At 37.8% G+C, this 26,813-nt stretch overlaps 1 protein-coding gene across 2 annotated transcripts in view; it reads left to right on the top strand.

Moving 5' to 3' along the window:
- COL21A1 (collagen type XXI alpha 1 chain) overlaps positions 1-26,813 on the top strand; it is a gene marked incomplete at its 5' end in the record, with an annotated part of 89,845 nt that overhangs the window by 16,252 nt on the left and 46,780 nt on the right. Inside the window, 10 exons of one of the 2 annotated variants that reach the window (XM_082481131.1) lie at positions 1,103-1,111; positions 2,596-2,679; positions 4,898-4,960; positions 16,098-16,151; positions 17,072-17,125; positions 19,680-19,733; positions 20,560-20,613; positions 21,862-21,915; positions 21,994-22,047; positions 25,918-25,971. In XM_082481131.1, coding sequence (XP_082337257.1) covers positions 1,103-1,111; positions 2,596-2,679; positions 4,898-4,960; positions 16,098-16,151; positions 17,072-17,125; positions 19,680-19,733; positions 20,560-20,613; positions 21,862-21,915; positions 21,994-22,047; positions 25,918-25,971 — 534 coding nt within the window. The remainder of the gene's footprint in view (positions 1-1,102; positions 1,112-2,595; positions 2,680-4,897; positions 4,961-16,097; positions 16,152-17,071; positions 17,126-19,679; positions 19,734-20,559; positions 20,614-21,861; positions 21,916-21,993; positions 22,048-25,917; positions 25,972-26,813) is intronic. The other variant, XM_082481130.1, reaches the window with a different exon arrangement.

The following is a 26,813-nucleotide window of genomic DNA, read 5'->3' on the forward strand; positions in this document are numbered from 1 at the left end:
ATTTAACTGCACCACATGTCTTTTTTGCTCTTTACAAAATAGACATAGGATATGAAAAGTAAACAAATAAAAAAAAAAAAATCTGTGCATAAAGAAAGCAGACACTAAAAAGTCCATTGTATTTTGCCTTCTCTGCAATTTGGCAAGAAGTCCAAGCAAAAAGATAGCTTTTTGCCAGTTTAGTTTCACTTGCTGTTGTAAATTAAATTTGGACATTACCCATGAAATTCTGGACTCCTTTATAAAATAAAAATGTTGGATGATGTCCAAGGAGGAATATGTGGTTTGTGGTTGTATTCTGTGAGAGTGTGGTTGTCTCAGAGCTCCTGAACTAAGCAGAGGCTGTACGTACCAATTACAGCCTGAATTCATCCCCTTTGCCAGAGATACATAGCTGCATAGTAATTTTAAGCTCCCTCTATGATCTGTAGAGAAAGATAACCTTCTCTACAGGTTGCCTGAGATGAAAATTGAATACAGAGGAAGCTGTCTTTCTCCACAGACTAAACCATTAAGACAGACAATTTCATGGTTGGTAAGCTGAAATATTGGGGGATGGATTGTTCTGTGGTGTTGCAGATACCGGAAAACTCAATTCAATTGATAGCAGAGTCTAATGCAGTCATACAGGAAAGCAAGAAAAAGCCAGGCTTGCTTCTGTGCTGCTGTATGTTTTGCCAGATGCTGGATTCAGGCAGAGATCAGAGATTTTAGAAATATTTTGGGACATTCTCTGACATGAATGAGTAAGCAGAGTATTTTTTTGATGAGACCTTACTCCTGGCAAAAGGTTTGACCCAAATCTAAACATTTAGTGTGTAAGTATTTACATGGTTCAGTATTCATTATAGTTTTGCCATTGCCTTTTAAAAATTGCTACCAGTAGCTCCTGTTGAAAGACCCTTAAATGAAATGAACTAAAAATTCATGTGCATTGATAGCAGCTGCACATAAGTCTGAGAAAGTCTAAAGTTTGGAATTGCAATCCCTTGACAGTTATAGCCCTAAATTTATGGTTGGTTTTCATAGTGTTTAGAAATGAATGGATTTTGCTTATTACAAATATTGCTGTACTCTTAAACTGTTTTTCTTCTTGTTTCAGAATGGAGAGGTAGGCTCAATCCTAAACTGCTCAAACTCAATTTAAGGTAGTATTTGACTTTATATAAACTTCTTATTATTCTAGGGAATATACACTTCGTTTTGCAAAGTGGACAGAGGTTTGCTAAGCTTAAAAGTGCTGGATTTCCATTAATTGAACTCTAGTCACTAGACAAATTAACAATCAATTTTCTGAAGAAGCCCACGTTTATTAGAATAAATGGCCTGATTTTTTTTTTCCCCATTTTAGTTCAATTGCTCTTATTTGCAGGGCTGGATGCTGTTGCAAAGTGAATGGGGATATGTACAGTCAGGTAGCTGTCACCTGCATCGTGCTAATGGGAGCTCCCTGAATGGGAGCTTGTTTGAAGGCTTAATATGATAGCTTCTCTAACCATCCTTGTAACTCCACTTGGTACCTTTGCAAAGGAAATGTGGATATGTGTTTTGATCAATCAGTTCTGAGAAAGATTTCCATTCAGAGAACATTGCAAAAGGTCTGCATTATTTTAGAAAATATGAGTAAAATGTTATAGAAAGTGTTTTAGATAGTAAATACAAAATCTGGTTTATTAGTATCTTGGATTCTTAAAATTTTGCCTTTCCATAACTCTAAGAACTTGCTGGGTGAAAAAGAATTCACTGAATCTATCTTCAGCATATAGATTTGGTACAGATGCATCTTAATTTTGAGTGCCTGACCTTGGGCAAATGGAGTTGATCTAGTAGCTCTCCCCTTGCCTGCCTTGGTAAAACACTGAGGTTTCATGTGGTCTCAATGGTGAGAAATAAATACCTAAAAATCCCCCCCAAAATCTCTAGAGGGTGATGCGGTCTGCCAAGGTTTAGTGTTTACCGCTGTTTGTATAGGGAGCATAGTTTGGAGGAGGTCACCTAATGGTCTTTGGAGGATGGGCACCCTGGGGGTCAGGACTCATGACTTGTAGGAGTTAGTGGTAGCAGCCATGCCCCACCTTTCCTCAAGTAGCTTCATAGTTGGGACATATGCCCAGGAAGTAGGAGACCTGGGCTTTATGTTCTTTTCAGGCTTGCTACAGGATAGCATGCCCATCGTTTGTGGTCATTATGCTATACATAATATTTATTAGATTCTTTTTTACAAACTTTAATTAAATAGGTAATTGATCACACTTCAAATGATGAGTATCAGTTAGCTTAGAAGAGTTTTGCACGTTGCTAGATCTGAAATTATCAAAATATATGACAAAATATTTGTGGAAAAGCAAACAGAGTCTCACATATCAGCCCAGTATTGGTACTTAATTTTTTATTTTTTTTTTCTGCATAAAATGATGAATTCATGCATGCAAAGTAGTTGAAGCACAATATTCAGGTAAGCAGAAGTTCCAGCTGAACAAAGGAGTGAAAGCCAGGACCTATGCAACCTAAGGAAAATCAGCTTTGCATAATGTTATGATACATTTGTTGAATGCTTTTGGCATGTGTACTGATGGCTGGTTTCACTCTTGATAGTGCATGAATGGTCCTAGTGATGTAGGCTCAACGCCGGCCCCCTGCATATGCCCACCAGGAAAACAAGGACCTCCAGGCCCCAAAGTAAGTTTTGATTCTGTCTTATTGAGCGTACACGACTTTTTTTTTACTTTTTTTTTTTTTTTTAATCTTATGTTGGCCACTCATAGACAGGCAGATTAAAAAAGTAGGGGACAAGTTCTCTTAGTTCTGGTTTCCAGTGCATGAATATAGTGACTAGGATCCTCAAGGCCAGGTTTTGCTGCCATAACTCCTAATAACTCAAATACATCTTTTATATTTTAAGAAAGATGTTCATGGATATAAAACTGTGTTTCCTTGCTACTTTTCAGCAGATGACCTTGCTTTGCTAATTATTTAAGAATGAAATGGTTTGCTCATAGAAGTCTTAATGGGAAGGTTTTTCTCCTTCTTTGCTAAAGAATGGACTAGATGCTTACCGGGAGGGTTCAACCTTACCTGTTCTGACGGCCTCCCTTCAGTGTTGGTGGAGGATTAAAATGAGAACCAGACTTGAGTCTCACATGGGAATGTGATGTCTAACATGGCAAACTCAAATCCCTGAAATTTTGCTGTAGTACCTATCTCAATAACTGTGCCAAGCAGTGCTTCCAGAGTTACTAGCTTGCCTTATGAGGATAGACAAGAAAATCCTAAACTGATTGTCTTTCATTAAGCAAATGATTAAAAAACCTCTACTCTCATTATATAAGGGGATTAACAGTCTGCTGCAGCTATCTCAAGTCAAAGGGCTTTTTGCTACAATGGTAAGGGTTTCTAATCAAGGCATTGGAATCCACAAGATGGAGATCATTATTATTTCATGTAATAGAATTTTTGTGATCAAATCAGACAAATTATGTCTGACAAATTTGGTGGCTGCCTACGATGGAATTACAGTGTTGGTGGATAAGGAAAGAGCAATTGACATCATCTACCTGGACTTGTGCAAGGCATTTGACACTGTCTCGCACAACATCCTTGTCTCTAAATTGGAGAGACATAGATTTGACAGGTGGACCACTCAAAGTGGTGAGGGCTTGGCTGGATGGTTGCACTCAAATAGTTGTGGTCAATGGCTCAATGTCCAATTGGAAACCAGCGATGAGTGGCATTCCTCGGGGGTTGGTATTGGGACCGGTGCTGTTTAACATCTTTGTTGGCGACATGGACAGTGGGATTGAGTGCACCCTCCACAAGTTTGCTGACGACAACAGGCTGTGTGGTGCAGTCGACGCACTGGAGGGAAGGGATACCATCCAGAGGGACATTGACAGGCTTGAGAGGTGGGCCTGTGTGAACCTCATGAAGTTCAACAAGGCCAAGTGCAAGGTCTTACATCTGGGTCGGGGCAATCCCAAGCAGAAATAGAGGCTGGGAGGAGAATGGATTGAGAGCAGCCCTGAGGAGAGGGACTTGGGGGTGTTGGTTGATGAGAAGCTCAGCATGAGCCGGTAATGTGGACTCTCAGCCCAGAAATCCAGCCTCATCCTGGGCTGCATCACAAGAAACGCGGTCATCAGGTCCTGGGAGGTGATTCTGCTCCTCTACTCTGCTCTGGTGAGACCCCACCTGGAGTACTGTGTCCAGCTCTGGAGGCCTCAGCACAAGAAGGATGTGGACCTATTGAAGTGGGTCCAGAGGAGGGCCATGAAGATGATCTGAGGTCTGGAGCACCTCTCCTAAGGTCAGGCTGAGAGTATTGGGGTTGTTCAGCCTGAAGAAGAGAAGGCTCCGGGGAGAACTTATTGCAGCCTTCCAGTACTTCCAGTACAAGGGGCCTACAGGAAAGATGGGGAGGGACTCTTTATCAGGGAGCGTAGTGACAGGATGGACAGGATGAGGGGTAATGGTTTTAAACTGAAAGAGGGTAGATTTAGACTAGATATTAGGAAGAAATTCTTTACTGTGAGGGTGGTGAGACACTGGAAGAGATTGCCCAGGGAAGCTGTGGGTGCCCCATCCCTGGAAGCGTTCAAGACCAGGCTGGATGGGACTTTGAGCAACCTGGTCTAGTAGGAGGTGTCCCTGCCCATGGCAAGGGGGTTGGAACTAGATGATCTTTAAGGTCCCTTCCAGCCCAAACCATTCTATGATTCTGTGATTCTTTGCTTCCCAGGGTGGGGGTTATAAGAGGAGTTCTTTTTTGCTGTAGGAATTACTCCTTGAGAGTAGTATCTGGGCTGGTAGCCGCTGTTTTGTGGAATGTTAGGGTTCCTCTGTGCTAATTTTAAAATGCTCTTTCATATCTTTTGTGTGTTAACATATTGCTTCTCCATAGGGTGACCCTGGGCAGCCTGGGAATCATGGTTATCCTGGTCAGCCTGGTCCAGATGGTAAGCCTGTGAGTACTAAAAACTTAGTCATATATTGTAAATGCAAAACTAACAATAGAAAAAACATGTACCACTGATAGAATTTTCAAATTTAGATGATTTTGTCTCCATTCTTCAAAATTCTGCGTGTCATTTAAGCACTATCTGAATGTAATAGTTCTATGAATATGTTACTCATAGTATTTTTGTTTCAAGCTAAAATATTGTAAATATGATAGCATGAGGTAGGCACTGTTGTAAAGCAGAGAACAGGGTATAAGTGCTCCAGTTGGACTTTGCATCGGTTTGCAGCAGTTAATCACCTTCTGTCTTTACTGCTTAAGAATTTTTGCATTAGAAAGCACTTTAGGGCAGATAAAATCCTGTCTCTCTTGTTTTCAGGATTACTTCTCATGTTTAAGCTTTGTTCATTTTAATTTCTTTCTAGGCTGCCTCAGGTAGTCCACCAAAATCTGTAGATATGCATATATAGTGTTAAAAATGTAGATATTTTACAGTTCCAAACATTATGTATTTAAAAATACATCATAAAAATACCTGTATTTTTCTCTTACCCTAGAATTTATTTTTTAAGCTGGCATTCCATTAGTATGGATGGTAAAGACTGGAAAAAAGCAGATGAATAACATACGTCCCTAAAATAAAACTGTCAGTTTTGGCAATGGCTTGTCTGGTCTTTGTGGCTAACATTTTTTATTGTAATAAAATTGTAGTAAAAGCAAATAAATATATAAAAATAGCCTAAAGTTTCATTAAAAAAATATATTAGATCTCTGAATCTGATTGGAAGCCTCTAAGATATTGACAGCCAAGCTTCTCTGTTGAGTAAGGTTTTTTTAACAGCCTGCAGTCTCTGTATCACCAAAGCAGTGGTGTGCATGTGACTCTGGAGTGTTAAGCGCAGGCAGGCCAAAAGCTGGGAGGCTTGACCACCCACGTTTCTTTTCTAAGACTGTCACCCCTGATATTGCTTACTATTCATTAGAAGCTATTTTATTTATATTAAATTAAAAAAAGAGAAAAAGGTAAAAGACATTGAGAGCAATAAAAATAATTTGCTTCTGAAAAGAGGGTAATTTCTTCAAAAGCAGGAAAAAAAAAAAAAGGGCATGCATGTACCAGAAATTGTTAATTTATTGTAGTTTTTCATTCTTATTGTGAGGACTAAATTTTATGGTTGAGTCCTTAGGTTGTAGTTTTGTTTTGAAATCTCCATGGTGAAGTAGAAGAGAAGGTAAGCACCATGTCTTGAAATTCACAGAAAATACAATTAGGGAGGAGTCCCAAATACTATTGAGAATAAAAATGTGAGAAGATGTCCCAAAACATTAGAAAATATAAGTGGGTGAGTGCAGAGAAGACAAAATCATTTATGAAAGGAACACTGGATTATGGTACTGGGGAACTAATAATCTATGGGTTTAGTTGACACTTAGAAGGGGTATTAAGTTATTCTGGGCCATTTTGGTCCACACTAGACAGACCAGAGAAACTTCAGAGAAGGGCAACAAAGGGCTGGATTGGACCTTTCAACTTCATTCTTTTAGTAATTTTCCTGTCCTGTGGAAAGATTCATGAGGATATTGTAACTAATCGTAAGTCTTTCCCAAATCTGTCCTTGCTTATTAATTTTAGTACCTCTAGCATGTTATTCCTGCTAAGCAGGCACTACCCACCAACTTCGATGGCTTCATAAAAACACCTAATTGTTCTATTTTTGTTACGTATTTTTAATACCCATCTATAAGAAAGGCAAAAGGAGGATCCAGGTAACTATAGACCTGTCAGTCTAACCTCGATACCGGGGAAGGTCATGGAGCAGGTCATCTTGAGTGCCATCAAAACCCACATAATGGGCAACCAGGGGATCAGGCCTAGTCAGCATGGGTTTATGGAAGGCAGGTCCTTTCAGCCGAACCTGATCTCCTTCTATGACAAGATTACCAGAATATTGGACAAGGGAAAAGCTGTTGATATTGTATACCTGGACTTTCGAAAAGCATTTGGTACTGTCCCCCATACAATTCTCGTGGAAAAACTGGCTTTGCACGGCCTGGATGAGCATACAATCCACTGGATCAAGCACTGGCTAACTGGAAGGTCCCAAAGAGTGGTGCTCAATGGATTTAAATCCAGCTGGCGGCCGGTCACAAGTGGTGTGCCTCAGGGCTCAGTGTTGGGACCATTTCTGTTCCACATCTTTATTGATGATCTTGATAAGGACATAGGGTGTATCATCAGCAAGTTTGCAGATGACACCAAGTTAAGCAGGAGTGTTGATTCCCAGGAGGATAGGGAAGCTCTACAGAGAGACTTAGATTGGATCATTGGGCCAACATCAATGGTATGAGTTTCCACAAGGGCAAGTGCCAGGTTCTGCACTTGGGCCACAATAACCCCATGCAGTGCTACAGACTTGGGGAAGTGTGGCTGGAAAGCTGCCTGGCAGAAAGAGACCTGGGGGTTCTAATTGACAAGCGGCTGAATATGAGCCGGCAGTGTGCCCAGATGGCCAAGAAAGCCAACGGCATCCTGGCTTGTATTAGAAATAGCGTGGCCAGCAGAAGTAGGGAGGTGATTGTGCCCCTGCACTCAAGCCCTGGTGAGGCCACACCTTGAGTATTGTGTCCAGTTTTGGGCACCTCAATACAAGACAGATATCGAGGTGCTGGAGCGAGTGCAGAGGAGGGCAACGAAGCTGGTGAAGGGCCTAGCAGACAAATCATATGAAGAGCGGTTGAAGGAGCTGGGACTGTTTAGTTTGAGGAGGAGGAGGCTGAGAGGAGACCTCATCACTCTCTACAGCTATTTGAAAGGACACTGTAGAGAGGATGGTGCTGGTCTCTTCTCACAGGTAATTAATGACAGAACAAGAGGGAATGGCTTCAAGCTCCAACAGGGTAGATTTAGACTGAACATTAGGAAAGAATTTTTCACAGAAAGAGTGGTCTGGCATTGGAATAGACTGCCCAGGGAGGTGGTTGAGTCACCATCCTTGGATGTGTTTAAGAGACGTTTAGATGTGGTGTTGGGGGATATGGTGTAGGGGAGAACTTTGTAGAGTAGGGTAGATGGTTGGACTCAATGATCCCAAGGGTCTCTTCCAACCTAGACAATTCTATGATTCTATAATACATTTCATTTCTATGTCAGCTAAAGATGTAAACAGTGAGACTGATACTTACTTGGAAGTTTGAACGCTGTAAGGGTAATAAATATTACCAGTTACAAAGAGAAAGCTCCATGCTACGCATTATATAATGTTCGCATTTCTCCTATTTTGTTGCTTAGTTATGTGTTGGCCTTTTCTTAGGGATACCAGCTGGTTCATTTAACTGTGGTGATTCCTTTTGGAAGCAGAGTTAGTTTGATGGGAAAAAAAATAGGTACTGAAAAAAAGAAATGCAATTGTTTCTAATAATTGAAAGTTCCTCCGGTTTAAAATATTGGAATTGGTATGTTGAAACCTGCCCATGGCAGCCCTGATGGCCCAGGACACCACTGAGTACACAAATTTTTCTGTAGTTCTACAAGCAAAGATCCTTAATTTTTTCTGTGATATAAGAACATTTGTATACTTTTGCTTTTGTCTTAAACAAGTTTTGATAGCTATTATCTTCAAAGTTTTTTGGAACTAGAAATAGAGAAAACAATCTGAATTGAAATTGTCAGTGCTATAAAATACTACATTTTGGTTCCAGACATTCATTAAAATACAGCTTTTAAAATGGGAATGTGTAGAATCTGAGCTGGGGAAGTGTAATCTAATCAGAATAACTTTTCAGTTGATTACTGATCATGCTTAAGCTTCTGAAGATCGGTCCTGTTCTCCTATACAAAGACAAGTATACAAACTGTCTCAACCCAGAGTTGCATGGAAGAAGGTGTCCATCACAGTTTGACCATGCTGATTGCTAGAAGTAGACTTGCAGTATGGATAAGCATAGCAGAGCTGTCTTTAATCTAGCTAACTCTGATATTTTGAAAAATAAAGTGATATTTTGTAAGCTTTTGTGAAGCCAGAATGGACTGGATATTGGTAGAGAACTGTCAGTTTTAAAAACTAGATTAAGACTTTATTTCTGAAGTGTCCAGTCAGCTGCAACAGTATTGTTTTATAAACAGTTTGTTATGATTTTCTCATACTTTTATTAATAGGTTTCCACTTCAACGCTATATATCTTCCCATAAGGACTGAAAATTGTAAGAGTGTGAATCATGAAGCAGAAAGAAATTGATACTCTAGTCTTTCTGTAGTTTTGTAATCTGGCAGTTATGTTTTGGGGTTTTTTTCCTGTGAGTGAGTCATAATGTGTATATATGGGCATTCTCTGAACATAAAGAAGATTAATAAAAGTATATCAGGCAATTAGAAGAGAATCAAAAAGCCCCACGAAAGAAGAAATTTCACCATTTTGCTGAATTGAGGTTCTTATGTTATTTGCAGTGGCTACAGTTAAATCTTACAGTTTTATTAACTGACGAATATTTTTTGAAAAATCAGCTGTAGCTTTTTGCACTTGTTCTTTGTAAGGACATAATTGCAACCCTATTAGATCATCTGCAGCTCCAGCCAGTATATTATTGTTCCTTACAGTAGATTCTTGAGTACTTTCCAGGCTAGCTTTTAGCCATGAACGATGGGAGACCCTTTAGATACACCGTGCAGGAAAACGGATTCCTCTCGCTGTCTTTTTCTTTCTGTTTTACTTATTTATTTGATAATATGACTTGCATGTTTTCTGTGCTGTCAGTGATTTTTCCTTGTTTGAGATATCGTTGCTCATATGAATCTTTTTAGCTGTATCCCCTGGAGAACTCTGAAAAGAAAGCTCTTAATTCAGACAGCACAATAGGCTTACAGGTAGTTGTGTAGTCAGTGTTGTTTAATCAAATGGCTTTTGCATGAAAAGCTTTTCCTGGAAAGTCAGTCTTTTCTGTTCCCAAACACATTTTTATGTTCTTCTCTAAAGTTATTCCAGTCTGCCTATCTGGTATTCATTTTCTTGGAACAGTGTAACTGGTCAACAAAATGTTTCTTGCTCTGAGAAAGGTTTTAGGCATGCATTTATATTACTATATGTAACTGATTTTTAAAGTAAAACATCAAAGAAAATTTTGTTTATTGTTTGTAGGCTGGCTAGATTGTTGTAATACTTGAAGTTAGTTTTAGTCCAGAAAAATTCAAAACAATTCACATTAATATCTTCAGAAAATCTACCAGAAAATAATTGTTCACCTGGTGTTACCCAGTAAAATTGTTTGCTTTAATATTTTGTGAAATGAACATAAAGATGACTAATTTTCAGTCATTCTTTAATTGTTTTTTAAATAGTTTTGTTTACAGGTTCTTTGTTTTTTCCCTTTCATTGCCACCTCTATTTATTTTCCATACTCTGATAGATACAGAAAAGATCAATTGAAGTAACTGGAGAAAAGCACAAAAATGAGAAGCATAATAAGTAATGAAAATACATTTTTTTTCAATCAAAAATGTCATTCGGGAGACCTGAAATGATTAAATTGTCCTGTCAGGAGAAACAGCACTGGTAAATAAGCAAAAGGGTAAAAATAGTATTTGAATCTCAACTGGAACTCATTTTAAGGGACATTATTCATCAGAAAGGAGCAGCTGGAGTGGTTGCTGGCTCTGAGAATGCTCAGCAGCCTGACTGTGTGGTCACAAAGCCATGTTTTATTCCAAAGGATACTTTAGATGTACTGGGGAAAAACTCAAGTTAAGGGGAAAAATAAATGAACAGTCTATGCTGTGGTTAATAGAGGTGATAGGTTATCAGTCTGCTGAAAGAACTTAAAAAATACATGTATTTCTCAATTTTGTTCTTTGAGCCACGCAGCTGGCAAATCTGGACAATTTTCCAATATTCCATCTAGTTTCATTCATGAAAGTTTGGAACCGTTTGCCTTGTCTTTACAGTGTCCACAAGCAATAAGCAGTTTAAAAATAATCTGGTGAGACTGACTTTACTGATACACTCAATACAGAGTTCAGAAGGTATCAAAAGCATCACATAATAAGTAATTTCTGATCATTCCAGTATTTCTTAGAGTTTAGTAATTTGGTGACCAGCTGAAGGACGAATCTTTTATTATGAACTTACTATAATGGCAATGGCCAGCTATTTCAACAGTACTTTTGGAATAAAAATGAATAATAGTTTCTTGTATACATAGGATTATTACCTGTGCTATTTGATGGTTTTCCTGGGGATTTAAGTTGATATAAACTCTGGAGATCCTTTTCTCAGGAAACTTCCGCAGATGTAATTGATAATTCAGCTGTAAAATGCAGCTCTCAATTCCAGAAAAATACATATTCCTTAGTAACACTGTGACCTTGTTATTCTTAGGGGAAATGTGTTTGCTCCATTCTGATTAATACAGTGATGTAATGGCTTCACTGAGACCAACTACTTTTTGAAATCAGGTAGATGCCTGATGCTGACCTGTGTTGCATACAGCTACCCATTTCAGACAAAAGACCATATGACTTTCTTCAGCAATGGCCATGTGCAGATGATAAGGATGAACATCTAAGCAGCGAGCAGGAAGTTACACTCCCTTGGTGCATCATCCCATCTCCCAGAAGTCTGAAGCTCGGGAACTTTTAAAGCTGGTTTTATGACCTTTTGTTTAATAATCTTGATGGATATTTTTTTCCTCTGTGTATCTGAGCACTGAACATCATGCTTAGGTAAAATATACTGCTAGCGGCTCTGAGCTGTGAAAGCCTTGGCAGATGACGGACTAGCCAATGGAAGGAAGTGTAATCAAATGGAGAAAAAATTAAATGGGCCAAACCAAACCAAAGCAAAAAAAGGCAACAAACAAGGCAACGAAAACTCTTTTCTGTACTTTTACCATAATGTTCACTTGATTACAAATCTTTGATCAGGAGTCACCTCCGAATTTATGTTGGAGCGTAGAAGCTGCATTTAGTTACCTTTGTGATCTAATGCTGGATCTCCCCTTCATTTTTGTGTTTTGGTACGTGTAAACAGAGAGGCTTCACTGCAGAGACAGTTCTGGTAGCCTGCAGAAGCAGATGCCACAAGAAGTCTTTCTACAGGGCCTTGCTGTTTAACAGAGGGGAGAGAGAGATGGCAATTGTTCTGAGCTCCTGAGTTACCATTGCTTAAGAAAGTCCCAAAGAAAGGAACAAGGCACAGGCTCCAAACAGACCTGCTGGAGAGGAGTACCTGACTGATCCACATGTCCAAAGGGGCAGGAAAAAGACAAGCAGTAAACAGATGAGTACAGGCATAATGAGGTGTTAGGGAAGGTTGGTTGAGGGTGGGATGGGAAAAAAGCTCCTTGAGTAAAGGAGGCAGAAGGACCAGAGGCAAAAACATTAGATGATACACAACTTCTCAGAAAAAGGCTAAAACACTTAATTCAAATACGTCAAGTACTTTCTAACATTTCCGTTTCCTTGCAGGATTTTAGTTACTGATATTGCCAGTGAGGGAAAAGGTCATAGTGTGACTGCAAATTTGAGTGTAGGCATGGATATGTGTCTGAATAGCTGTAAGAATTTATGTCCTTAAAGATGTAACGTGTTTTATGAAAAGGGTTTGAAAACTTCTCGTCTAATGTTTTAGATAATTGTGCTTTAAATGCACTAAAGATTTTCCACAAGAGGTACGAAGACCTCTCTGTCAGGATATTTTCCTAACACCGAGTTAATTTTTTCTTTTCCAGTTGAATTCCATTGTGCTTAGTTACATCACCCTAAATAGTTCTGTTTACTTAGTGTTTACAGTCCTTAAATATCTTCAGACCATTAGTGCTGATCCTTGGCTATTTCCTAGCCAAATTGAGCTTGTTTACTTCTCCCTTGTCTTTCCCAAGTAGTCCTGTTGTCATGCCCTCGTCATTTATGTTCAGTGATTTGGAGAGCTTTTCAGTTAGGAAGTGCAGTTGTCATTGCCTTATCAGTATGTCCTCTATTTTTATTTGATATTTGTCTGATGTGATACACCTATGAATTCTGTCTGAACTCCTGTCCTTTAGGCACGCAAATGCATTGGAGATATACTTCTGAGGTTTACTCTGCTATTGCACTTACAAGTTCTTTGGAATTAATACTTGTCTTACGTCCATCTTGCTCAATTTTTTCCCTACAAGTAAACTAACTTTCATTTTCCAGCAAGGCTATTGATTCACAGAGGATGACAGTATTGCTAATTTGACTGTGTCCTTTATGTAAGTTCTTTAGCGTAAGAAGTCCATTCAACTTTTTCCTTAGAATTATTTGTAAATTATTGGCATTTTCTTTAAATTCCAAAGTTTCACTTTATCTGTGATTTTTTTTAAATACCAAGCCATCTGGTACAAAACTAAGTATCTCAGTATCATGCTGTTTATCACTTTGCCTTTACAGATTTCCAGGCACTAGAAATTTATCAGTACTGTTCTCACCCATAAAAAATCGAAAGGGAGTTTTTGTATGATACTGATTTCAGTTGCACTGATGTAAAATAACGAATGAGAATATAAACAAAGTGCTGTGGAGTAGCACTGATTGATAGCATTGTTGAAACTTTATAGGTGGATTCAGTTTAAGACACCTACATTTAGTGTTTACATGTGTATAGACACACTGGGTGTCTAAATTCTTGTATTAGTCAACAGATATTTAACTAATATACCCCAAGAGGTATGTCTTATCCTGTAAGGTATTTTGTGTTGCCTACACTGCTGCTTCAAAAGGATGAATGCCTAGGGAATCTCAAAAGGCAGGAGCTGCCTATGTTTAGGCAACTGGATTAAAAACTGAGTATCAAATTCAGGGTTAGCTATAATACTTTTCACACCATCTGTGTGTCTTCTGAAAAGTTCATGAGAGAAGACCATGGAGAGAAACTCCAGATAAAGAGAATTCTTTTGGGTGGCAAATTAACTGCTTTCACCTTACTTGAAAGCGAGCCTTCAGTCCTGAACTCGTCTGTGTCAATTGGACAGGGAATTTTCACTTCTGTCCCTTTTACATAAAATGTCAGCTATGGCACAGCTGTTCTTGGAGCACATGTATGTGTGTCACATATGTACTCCTATTGAGGGCTTTGAGGTTAGGGAAAGAGGACTTGAGCTGACTTTACTGCAAAAAAATTTTAGGCATTAGTATGTAGATTGATGATCCGTACTGCAAAAGGAGTAGTGATACAAAGACATGCTCAGTTCTTATGAAAACCAGCTTTTGTAATTTATAGAAGGTGTTTTTAACTTGTCCAAACAATTGCTATATTATTTATACCAGACAGTGATTCTCGGGTTTGTGACCTTCTATGAGTTTCCTTTTGAGTCTTCTCAGTTCCGGCTTTCCATCAAACAAACACGCTGACAGTATGTTTGATTTGCTCTGAAATCACATTACAAGATCTAGCTCTGAGCTAAATATGCAGTTTTGTAAGCTGAAGACTCTTCTGCCATCAGCCATTCATCTCGTGAATTTTGAAATTCAGTTCAGCCAGGAAATTGTCCTCCTTTACTTCTTCCCCTACTCAGTTAGAAGGAGAAGGAGGGGAAATTGCATTTCAGAGATCTCAAATGTGAAATAAGTTTTATTTACATAGAATTATATCCTACAGGAAGTCATACAAACTTTTTGCTTTTTTTTGGAGAGGAAATAAAAAGATAATCTTTTAAAGGCTTTTTTTTTTGGCTTGGTGAATTGTTTCAGCTACAGGGGAAGCTTATAAGCAATCTGTGAATGCTACACCATTTACAGTTAAAGCTGATTATGCTAGAACTGCCTTGAGCACTGAAAGTGAAATGTTTGATAAAGGATCCATGTATGACAGAAACCTAGAATTCTGTTTACTTCTGTACTAAACATTACCAGCTGGCTTGTCGGGCATCTGCTCAAATCTCTTTTGGGAAGAGGGCACAGCAAGTACTCTCTTGTATCCAACCCAGCAAATAATTTTGGCTCTGTTTATTCTTCCCAGAAAGCTCTGACTGATTTAAAGAAGAAATCAGACGTATGCGTTGCCTTCCTTGTATTGAAAAGGTTCTCTTAGCTCCTTTTTACCAGTGTGGAAATCCCTCCATTAAATTTTGTGCGAAGTTTTTAAGACTGAAACTCATTTAGAAATAGGATTATTAGTTTCTTCAGTTCAGATCAAGATCAAATTCTGGGTATTTGAAATTGGATAGTCCATTTTATGGGATTTATCAAATTTGGTTTGGGCTGCCTGTTGAAAGGTCTGGGCCAAATAGCCTCAGAGTTTTTTTAGGACAATTTCTCTTCTTGTTCTGTATGTTTTCTCAACAAAAACCCTTTTTGTAGCTCATTTTGTCTATTGGAACCTGTTTTTAATGGAGCTAGGTAAAATTCCTTTTCTTCAGTTACTTGCCTCTGTTAAAGGATTCTTCTAAAGCACTTGTTAAATTTGCATAAAACCAGGCTATTTTTGCTGTAGATACATTTGCTCGGGCATGTATTTTGGGTTCTGTAAATGTTCTCTTGTTCTGCCAATGTTAACTTCTAGTAAAGCATTCCTGAAATTCTCTTTTCAACTCATGAATTATTTAGTATTTCTTTTCGTAGTCCCAGTCATTCAAATTGTTTTTTTACTTGCATAGTCTGGTGTATACCTTCAAGTTCATAGCTAAGTGCTTAGTATTGAGAATGGAATTTTTATTATTGAGAGATATTATAAAACTAACTGCATAATCTATCAGAACATGCCTTGTTTGTTAAAGCTTACTTCTATAACTGGAAAGAAGCCTTTAAAAGTCCTGGCATTTTTCAGCTACTTTTCTTGAGAGAGAGGGGAAAAAAAAGTGTCTACGTATGTGGGTTAATTTGTTCTTTTCTTTTTTTTTTTTTCCAATAGGAACTAAACAATATGTCTCATGTAACAATTCTAAAATAACGGATTTTAGCATAAAGTCTGGAGGCTACAAACTTCAGATGCAGAGATTAACACTTCTGAAAGATGAAATCTAAATCTCACATGTATGATTGTGATAGCAGTTACTGAAATTTGGGACCTGAAATGACAGGGTTGTAACAGTTCTCTAGTAACCAGGGGGATTATTTTTTCCTTAAATAGGTGTTTGGAAATTTGTAAATATAAAACTTATGAAAAGTCACAAGTCTTGGTTTCTTTTCCTTAGGGATATCAGGGATCAGCAGGAACTCCAGGTATCCCAGGAACTCCAGGGGTTCAAGTAAGTTTCTGTTTCATTTCTGGAATTTGAAAATCTTGAGATGAATCCCACCAAATCTTTCCCAGTATCCACTGTTTGTCATTGAGAGTTGAGATGTGGGGAATGTAGAGGGCTCAAGGGCATAAAGTCAGGGGCCATCCTTGGGTGAATTGCTTTGGAACTTGCATGGCTTTGGGGTTTGTAGGTAGGCTGACAATTACACTGCAAATCTACTTACTGCTAGGTAAGGCCAGTAGGAGCAGGACTCAGCTGGGGCTTAGACATTTTCACCCTGATCCAGAAGCCAAATGTTAGTTCCTTCCATTTTTTTATGAACCAGTAACAGTGATCTGAAGCACTGTCATGGTGACTGATTACCTACAATTCACATGTCCAAAAGAAGGTTTCAGATAAAGCCCAGATGGATGGAGAATTCTTTTTCTTTCTTCATTGTATTAATTTAGTAGCCCGTACTGGGACAGGTATTGGAAAGCAGTGCTGTATTTCACCTGTGGCATGATCCAGTCTGGCTGGATAGTCGAGAACGTACTCATTTGTTGAATTAAATATCTGAGAGCATTTTGGGGCCAAGAGTGAGCCTGCAACACGGCATATGTGGAGGCTGTCTGATGGACATTTGAAAGGAAGGGGACACATCTGGACTAGTACAGGCTGTGTGATGTCTTTTTTTCCTGGGGTGGTCCTTAGTTAGAGCAAAGAATTGTTTTGGTGTTCTCTGGTCATGGGTTATGAGAGTGTGCCATATTCATACATGCTGGATGCATTTCATGGTCTGTTCTGCTTTTGTATCCAGTTACCAAAATGTTGTGATCTGCCAGCTGACACATCGGTCCCCAGGTCATGTTGTATTACATTTCTGTGTCTCATTCAGTATCAGATTGTATTTTTATTTGAGCTGGTTCTCATTTTTTCTCTCTTAGGGACCACGTGGCTTACCAGGTATCAAGGGAGAGCCAGGGAAAGATGGGGCTAAGGTAAAAAAAAAAAAAAAAAGTAATAGATAAAAAGATTTTACTCTTAGATTTTACTCTTACCATTTATCATTTCTGGCTCTACAGTTAATAGTATCAATATTTTCACATGAGGCTTCTGTGAGAATTGTTTACTGAAAAGGTAATAAAGAAGAAATAAGAATCCTAAATTTAGAATGTTACTTCAATTCTGAATCTGGTCTGCTTTATTTAATAAAGTTTATATAGACTTTAGCACTGCCAGTAACACCTTTATTGCACTGAATAATTTATATTTAGAAAGCATATCTAAATATGGGTACCTGGAAGCATGATACAGCCATCTGTCAGAATGGTTTCTTTCCATCTCTTTTCACCCTTTTTCTCTTTAAGTAAGCACCCAGATGAGCTAGGTAGAAATATTTGGATGGCACTTTTTATCAGAAAACACTGACTAATTGAAACCAAAGCTTTTTGTGGAAAAGTTCCAGCTGAGGTGTAGCCAGTAGCTTGGAGCTGCAGACAGATGTGGAAGCTTATATATAACTCCCTTCTAGTAATCAGGATAAACTTGAATCTGGATCTCCTGTATACGCAGTAAATAAACTAGCCACTGGCTGTTGGCAAGTCTCATTGATAGGTAAATATCTGTCTCTACCCTTCTCTCACACTTTTGCCCTATGTTTAAAAAAGTTCACTGCAGTAAAAACATATTTGGGTTTTTTTGGTTTATTAAAACTTCAAAGTCTTTTTTGTAAAACAAACACTTGTTTTCCAAACAGATTTTATTGTAGAATTTCCTTCTTCTAAAGTTCCCAGTATTGAAAGCAGGTCCTTAGATACATCACTGTTCAGCAGAATTCTCAAATGCATGATTAGAGCTGAAAAACGTGCTTATGTGTTCTGTGCATTAGGCATCTTAGTCTAATGGATCTTAGATGTTAATCTAACTGATCAGTCAGTATTATGCCACGTGCAGAAAGATACTGATGATGAAAAACTCTATTCTCCTGGACGTGCAGGGTTGTGACAGATAGAATATTTCCTAATGCTCAGTCCAGCCTTGTTTAAAATGTGCCAAGAAATAGGGCTTCCACCACTGTTTTAGAAAACTTCTTCCATTGTAAAATATGTCTTGCCATTAGAATTTTTTTCCTTATGATTCAGTCTAAATGTTCATCTCTTAATTTCATCCCATTACTTGTAAAGTTTCTGTAGCAACTAATTTAAAACTGTTTCCATTGCCCAGTGTTTTAGTTTATCCAATAATTGAATCATCACTCTGAGCAGAAATTGAGGTTCCATTCTTTTTCATTAAGAAGCAATGGATGCATGAAGTGTTTATTTCATAAGCTTTGCTAATTTTTTGAACTCCATTCCATTGTGTGTTTCCAATACTTATTTGTTGAGAGATATTTTGATAGCATTAACCCACAAGCTGTCATTCCTGTGGTCATGTTCCTGTCTTCTGTGAATATGTGACAGACCTCTCCAAATCTGATTAGGCATGAATCATTTTGATAAATACCACTGAGAAGTGTTTTCTTTCACCCTTTGTCTTAGAATGAGAAATTTTATATAAAATAACTTTCTGAGCATAATTTACTATTCCTCCTTTATGACTGAAATATATTAAACAAATTGAAATATATTGCTTAATATAAATTTAGATATTAGCAGAGAGAAAATGCTGTGATTGTCCAAAAATTATTTGGTGGTTGGCTCTTTGTTCTGAGTGAAGTAGATCCTGTCTACTGAAACAAGCAACAAAGCTTTTTATTGTTTCAAGTCAGGTAGAGCCAAGTTATAATTCAGCCTTTTGTTGTAATTTTCCATGGGATTTTGCAGACAAATTATCAGATAAATATCTTCAGTACCAATAACAAAAGTTTTGGGATTTCTGATATCTGACATCTGTGAGGACAATAAAAAGAACTGATGTTTTGGCTTGTGTTTTCAATTGGCAATTGCTTTTACCAAAGTGGATTCTTTCTTCCACTGAAATGATAACTCATTTGTCAAAGTGCCAAAGTTGTTTTATCAGTGCATTTTGGTTTCATTTTGTTTATATTTTCAGAGAAAGTACTTAATACCATATTTTTTAATACTTCATTTATCCATAGTAAGCTGGTAAGATATTTGATAAGGCCAGCAGGTCTTTAATATTTTCAATAAGAGGTAGGAGCAAAGCCATCCCAGATTAAGGGAATTTCCTTATTCTTCGGCATTTAGGAATGGATGGCAGAATTATCACAGCTCCTACAATTTTCAAAGCTTTTTTCAAACCTTTTTTTCCTCTTGTCAAAGCTAAATTGCTACTTTTGAACCTCCATGGCCTTATTGAGAGATTACAGTAAAATCTATTCTAAATGATTTAGTGATTGTTTATTTTTTTTATTTTACGTATTAAAGATCAACAAACTCTCATCAGTCAGCATACCAATGTTATGTTATGTAGTTGATATGGTAACACATAATGTTTTTCCACTATTTGTTGATCATTAAGAATATGAATGTTATTATAGTCTATTACTGTTACTATTTTACATATAAGAATTTAAAATGTTTGCTCTTTTAGGGTGACCGTGGACTACCTGGTTTTCCTGGATTACATGGGATGCCAGCACCAAAGGTTGAAATTAAATATTTCTTGTTACAATATTCATGTGTTTCAGCTTGCTCTACAGTTTAATTTAAAGGAAAAATAAGTTTATATGCAATATAATGTCAGTGCATTTGATGAAATACATAAAATGAATAGATACGATGCTGAAATTGAAGGAAGATACATGACTTGGAACTTCATTACATACATATCAAGCAATGGAAACTGCCAAACTGCCTTTTTTTTCATTTTTGTTCTGTTCTATGGTATTCTATATTAATTACTTTGAATTTTAATTTTATTACTACTTAGAACCTTCTTCATCACAAATAAGGTGTCAAAAAAATTATATAATTTTCTTGAAATCATTCCATTTGAGTGACAGCATTTTGAAGGATACTTCTGGTCTAACCCAATGAGTTTATTTCATGCGTATCTTCCCCAAAATATCATCAACTGTGTCTTTTGCTGTATTTGCTTCTTAGCTTTTCCAAATTTTATTTTAAACTTTCCAAATAATGAAATAAGGTCTTCAGAAGAGTGCAGCACTTTTCAGAGAGCTGAATTTTCACGTATGTACCTACCTATATTGAAGCAACCAGAAACTCATAGTGCCTTCCATTGAAAATAGAAGCGTTAATCCAGCAGTGTTGCACATTCTGGGCTTCTTCCCTAGGACAGCTTGGAAAAGTCAAGATTTGCATTTACCATCTTGAGCGTATTTGTTCATAACAGGTGGAGCTTTTTGCCTGCTGCGTTTTATGTCTGCTATACATTTATACTTTGTATATATCTATCTATATATAACTAACTCTATTTTAAAAATTAACTTACTCACACACATTTTGTCTAGGGAGAAAGGGGTCCAAAAGGAGATCAAGGAGTGCCAGGAATATATGGAAAAAAGGTGAGTAAATTTATAATGATAAAATAAATCAAAGTGTTATTGGTATCTGTGGTGGGGTGACCTTGGCTAGCTGCCTAATCCCCACCCCACCAGTCACTCTCTCATTCCCCCTCCTCAACAGAACAGGTGGAAAAAATAAGATGGAAGAGCTTGTGGGTCCTTATGTATAAGGACAGGGAGATCACCTACCAATTACTGTCATGGGTAAACCAGACATGACTTTGGGAAAATGAATTTAATTTATCGCCAACTAAAATAGGTTTGGATAGTGAGAAACAGAGACAAAAACTAAACCACCTTCCCCTACCCTGCTCAACTTCGCTCCTTCATGGGAGCGATGGGGAATGGGGAGCAGGGGGGGGCGGTCTCCTTCCTCCTCACACTTCTTCCCTGCTCCAGCATGGGTCCTTCCCATGGGCTGCAGTCCTTCAGGATAAACCTGCTCCTTCATGGGGTCTCCATAGGCTGCAGCTTGGCTACCACAGCTCCACCAGGGTCCTCTCCACAGGCTGCAGGAGAATCTTTGCTCTGGTGCCTGGGGCACCACCTCCCCCCTTCTTCACTGACCTTGCTGTCTGCAGAGTTGTTTCTCTTACTTTTGAACTCGCTCCTTATTTTGCCTGTGTCATGTTTTTGCCCTTTCTTAAATATATTTTCCCCTGAGGTGCCCCCACGGCGGCTGCGGGGCCCAGCCGTGCCCTGTGGAGGGTCGGTCGGAGCCGGCTGGAACCGGCTGTGTCGGCCCAGGGCAGCCCCGGCCTCTCCTCACAGAGGCCGCCATGCAGCCCCCCTCCTCCCCCGCCAGCGCCTGGGCACCTGCACCCCGTACAGTATCTTTTATATTTTTATAATAGGTGTGTTTACAGAAAATTTAATTAAAAAGATATTTTTTGCGAGTATGTCTATGCCTTTAAATATAGGGGCTGTGTAATAATTATATTGCAAAGAAGTCTGCGCTTTTTAATACATAGCAAAGTACATGAACCATTTAACCAGATGGGATAGTATTTACTGGTCTAGAGTTTTAAGCAATTTGAAAGTGGGTCTGTGTTCACATTTCTATATTTTAGAGCATATTTACATTTCCGTAACAGGGCGTAGTTATTAATTGACCACTGTGTGTGCTAAGAAAAACAGATCTTCTGTACATTTTCAAAATAATAAATAACATACACGAATTATAGGTTAAATATACTGAATTTGCAGCATAAACATTGAGCACTACTTTTTGTTTGCTGTGTTTCTCAGGGTTCAAAAGGAGAGAAGGGTGATACCGGGTTTCCAGGAATGCCTGGACGATCTGTAAGTTTTGTGAAGACAATTTGCCTTTAACTTTTTCTTGTTAATTCACCTACTGATGACTGTTAACCGTTGCCACAGGGGGACCCGGGCAGAAGTGGGAAAGACGGATTACCAGGAAGTCCTGGTTTCAAGGTATGTACAAATGTATATTCATGTCTTGCCAAAGTCTTCAATAGCATTGCTATAGGTCTAAATATATTCCGTTTATTCTGTGGACAATTACTGGAAATTAAAATAATGTGTGTTACTGGGAAATGCCAAAGTTTACTGCCGTCAGTGGGCAGACTTCATTGATTTCAGTTGGTTTGTGAGCAGGGGCAAAGCTTTTATCAAGACCGTATAAGCGATCATCAGAGATTGTTTATACTTCGTCTCCCTTATCCTATTTGTGTTTCTCTAACTCTGTGAATCTGTTAATGAAACTTATATACAGGCATACACTACAGAAGATACCTGTTGTGTACAGTTAAGAGGGAAGTAATCTAATTATTATTATTGCTTTTGAAGGGAGCTGCATGAAGGTTAGGGGAAACACCTTTAGTGTTGGATTCATGTTTATGTCTGTATTCTTGTCATTGTACACTGCCCTTTATATTTAATTTACAACAGTTTTTCAAGTGGACTAAGTATCTGTCTGCTGCAAAAGAGACTACAGGATCTGATATTTCCATAATGCATTGAAGTCTGTGAGCTCACTGGATGTTTTCTTTACCCAGTTGTTTGCACTGTTCTAATTTGTGAAAAGACGGACTTAAGCAGTATCAATTTTCAGTTCACAGGAAAAAAAATTATTAATATGCCATGTAAATAGTTACTTGAATTGATCTAAAGAAGCTTTTTAACAGCAGCTTTGTTCTTATAATATTTTTCTTAATAATAATAATGAAGTGATCTAGGGCTGCTCAAGATTAATGTTCCTTCATTGTCCAAAAATGCAAGTGTGCTTTTAAGTGCATTTGTCTATATTCCTATTATTGTAGTTGGAGATCTGTGTATTTCTTCCATTTTGTGACCATGCTTAAATAGAGGGATACCATGGCATATGCGTGACATCTGCTGCATCAGGGAGATATGACACAAGACCTATGAGAGACCTAAACCCTTCCTGGCGGCAGCTGCCAACAAGGTGGATCCAGCAGGATCCCAGGCTCACTCAGGCTGGAGGGGACTTCGGGGCATCTCCTGGACCAGCTTCCTACTCACAAATGGGACAGCACTGAATCCGTACCAGGTTGCTCAGCTGGGTCTTGATAATCTCCAGTGATGGAGACTGCACAACTAGGCAGGTTGTTCCATCCTTGACTGGTGAAAACTTACTTCTAGCAGAAAATGGCTCTTGGTTGGCAACCAATGGTCTGTGTTGACAACTGAATCAAGCTTTTAGGAAATATAATAAATGGAGCCTCTAAAGTCATTCAATTGCTGACCATTAACTGCTCTGACTTTTGTGAGATTCCACATGTTTGCAGTCCTGTTTGCTGGTTTTGGGTACCCCAGGTGTTTAAGTGCCAGTTTGGAAGGACACAGGTCTCCTGTAGGTGGTACCTACCAGCCTGATGTGGAAGCCTTGGCTGCCCTAGAGCACCTCGAATAGCACCAGGCATTTGTGATTAGGTAATTGAATCAAGCCCCTGTTCACTGTACTGGGATCTTATATCCCTGACATATCTCTAGACAACTTCAGGTAGAAAAACACATGTAGGCATCTTAATTTGAAGTTAAAGGGTGGAGTTAGTAGTTACATACAACACTACAGCACTGTTATTCTAAAAATTGTTCAACTTCAATGTATAACTAAGCGTCCTGCAATTCAGAAAGTTATTAGGAGAACACATCTAAAATAATAGCCTCTGAAAAGTATGTATAAAATTTAACTTTTACAGTAGGTAAACTCAATATTTCCTATTTTATTTGTTCTCTTTGAGAGAGCCTAATGAGACTGTTCTAAAAGGTAATGGAATAACTTTATTTTATGTCAAATTGGTGTACTGCTTTTTTTTTAACTGCCCTTAAGTTTATGTTAGTAAACTGCCCTTAAGATTTACAACTTCTTTTACTAATGTATTTTAATTATGGAAAAAAATATTTTCTTATTGCTTGTTTTTCTGAAGTTAACTTCAGCAACCAAAAGCAGATTATTTCTATGGTACTGAAGGACTTTTTCTTTATTTGTTACTTGGTTTAGTTTTAAAAACTCCTATATTCATTTCATTTTGATCTTCAAATCCCATTGATACCTCCCTACAAATTGTCATTATTAATATACATCTACAAGAGCATGAAACTCTGACACTTGCAAATATGTCAGGCAAAGACAATTTATTGGACATTCTTAAAACACTGAGCTAAGTTTCTGTATATGGACGTAGTAGCTACCTATGTTGCCACTAAAGTCAATGGAGGTCTAACCAGTAATGCCAGTGGAGTCTGGAGAGCTCAAAGACAGCAGACTTGTAGGTACCAGTTTAGTTGCCTACATAAAAGCATCTGGTGCATTTGAGATGCATTAGTGTCCAAAGCATCCTTAGGGAGCTGACAAATATGACATAAGTCCTATGGAAAGCCAGTGCCTTTCTGGAACAGGAGTAGAAACCCAGACAGGACACCCTTGGGTATCCCAAATATGACTGGATGTCTGTGTGTGGGTAATGAAATTGAGCTCCTGGTGGCTGATCAGTTCAATAAAGCCTCCGTCAATTGTCTTGACTGGACTTCTGTTGGCTGTGACAGGAGCTTAGTTACCTACGTGAATTTATTTCAAATTAATCCTGCCTTATTATTATATATATAAAAAAAATATATACACACACATCTATAAACACACGCAAATATCTCTGCTAAGCTGGTGGAGAAATTCCTTCTTTGGTACTATAGAAAGTAGAAAAAAATAATTACATATTAGATTTTTTCCTTTCTGGTATTTGATAAAAAGGACATGTAATAGTCACAGTTGTTTAACATAAAATTTTGTCATTGGTGGCCCTTTAGAGTGAAGTATTTTGTTGATAACGCATGAATTTGGAGAGTATTTTGATCTGGTTTTATGCTTGTAAAGAATATACAGATAATTCAGTGTATTAGTTGTGTTAACCTGTATACATTTACAGTGAAAGACATTTTCTTGACTATTTTCTTAATTTAATTATTGTAGTACAAAAATATAACATATTCATTAGCTTTTATTCATTTTATAATATAATAGTTAACAGAAGCCATGTTCTTCATTCAAACATTTTGTCAGCTTGACTTCAACATCTGCTTGCTATAAAATGTTGCTTCATTCTGGGTCTGTAATCAAATTCAGAGCAGTAAGAAACAGGCTGTCTTTGAAGGAAATTTCTGCTGGAGCTTTCCTGTTTTCTTACAATATTCATACTGGGAAAGAATGTGGAATAAAAGCATGGCTTGAAACCCAGATGCTAGCCATTGTGAATGCAAGTCCAGCTTTTGTAATTTTAAGTTAATTATTACCAGGTTATTTTATATGTATATATTAATTAATCTTTGCATTTTTTTATGTGCTTTTATTTCTGGAATTGTTCTTCAAATTTTCCGAATATATTTGGTATCATGCATATTTTGAGTAAGGACATAAAGATTTTATCGTATCTGGTGCTGCTGTATTCTGGAATGCTTTGAAATAGTTTTCAGACTGTTAGTTGTACTAACAATTAGACAATAGCAATTTAGTACTGTTTTATGCGCTTCTTCAACCAGTAATTGCTGTTCTGATTCAGAAGACAATTGTCTCTTGGCTCTTTTTGCAAACTGTTTGACAGCTGTCTATTGGAGGCAGCATAAAGGAATATCGAATTGACAACACTTCTTACTCTGAAACTGTTTTTAAGACTTGTTTGTTTGATGAAGCCTTGGTCGTGTGTATTGGTTTTACATTTTCCTTATATTAAAAATAATAATTTACTATTTGAAATAATAATTTTTATTATGGAAAGGAAGATCTTTTTTTGAACATTGTATTTAATGGTCTTTTTTATTTTAAAGGGAGAAGTTGGACAGCCTGGATCTCCAGGCCTAGAAGGACATCGGGGAGAGCCTGTAAGTGATTAAATTGCTAATGTTATCCTTATGTACTGATTTATTTGGGTTTGGGTATTTTTTTTTAGTTAATGGATGTTATACTTCATGTTTCATCCACATTGATTTGAATTAGCTGATATATGCATTTTTGTAAAGTGCTTTTTTATTTTCTGGTGTTGATCTTTAAATTTGGATTTAGTAAAAGAAATAAGCAAGCCTTTAAAGTCAAAGATGCCATAAAAGAAAATATTCTTAACTATATTGCTGTTATATACCAATTTGTATATATGTTATAAAATTGTCAAGTTATTGACTTCTTTCCACGGAAGGTATGGTTTCCATTGGATGGTATGGTTAGATATTGATAGTTACTTACACAAGGAAAGATTCTGGGTGTTTTTTTAACTCTTGTTTCTGCAAGGTGGTATATGTTCTCTTATGTACTTGTTAATTGCACTTTTAAACTTTATTGTTTTCACTGTGTACCTCCCCTTCTCATTTGTCCAGTTTTATTGGTCTTTTACTTCCTTGCATCTTGTTACACTGTCATGCTTTCTGTATCTCTCTTATTCTTGCTTAGCTGGGGAACATGCTGCTGCATTTTTGTTTTGCTTGTTTCCAAAGACATTGTTCCTCTACTGGTGTTTGGGCCACTCCTCAGGACAGCTCATTTTTCCTCCTCTTTATGTGTGATAGTTAGGTTTTGTCCTCCTTGTTTCCTTGTTTGGCTCTTTAAGGCCGCCACCAGAGTTTTCTTGAAGCAGAGGAGCCAAGATATCTGTAGAAATAGCTGAAAGCTTTGAGTGCCAAGAGAGTGCCAGCAGTCTTCAAACCATCAGTAATTCTTCTGTAGGCCAAGA

The sequence above is a fragment of the Vanellus vanellus genome, assembly GCF_965231255.1.
Source record: "Vanellus vanellus genome assembly, chromosome: 3".
Classification (NCBI taxonomy): domain Eukaryota; kingdom Metazoa; phylum Chordata; class Aves; order Charadriiformes; family Charadriidae; genus Vanellus; species Vanellus vanellus.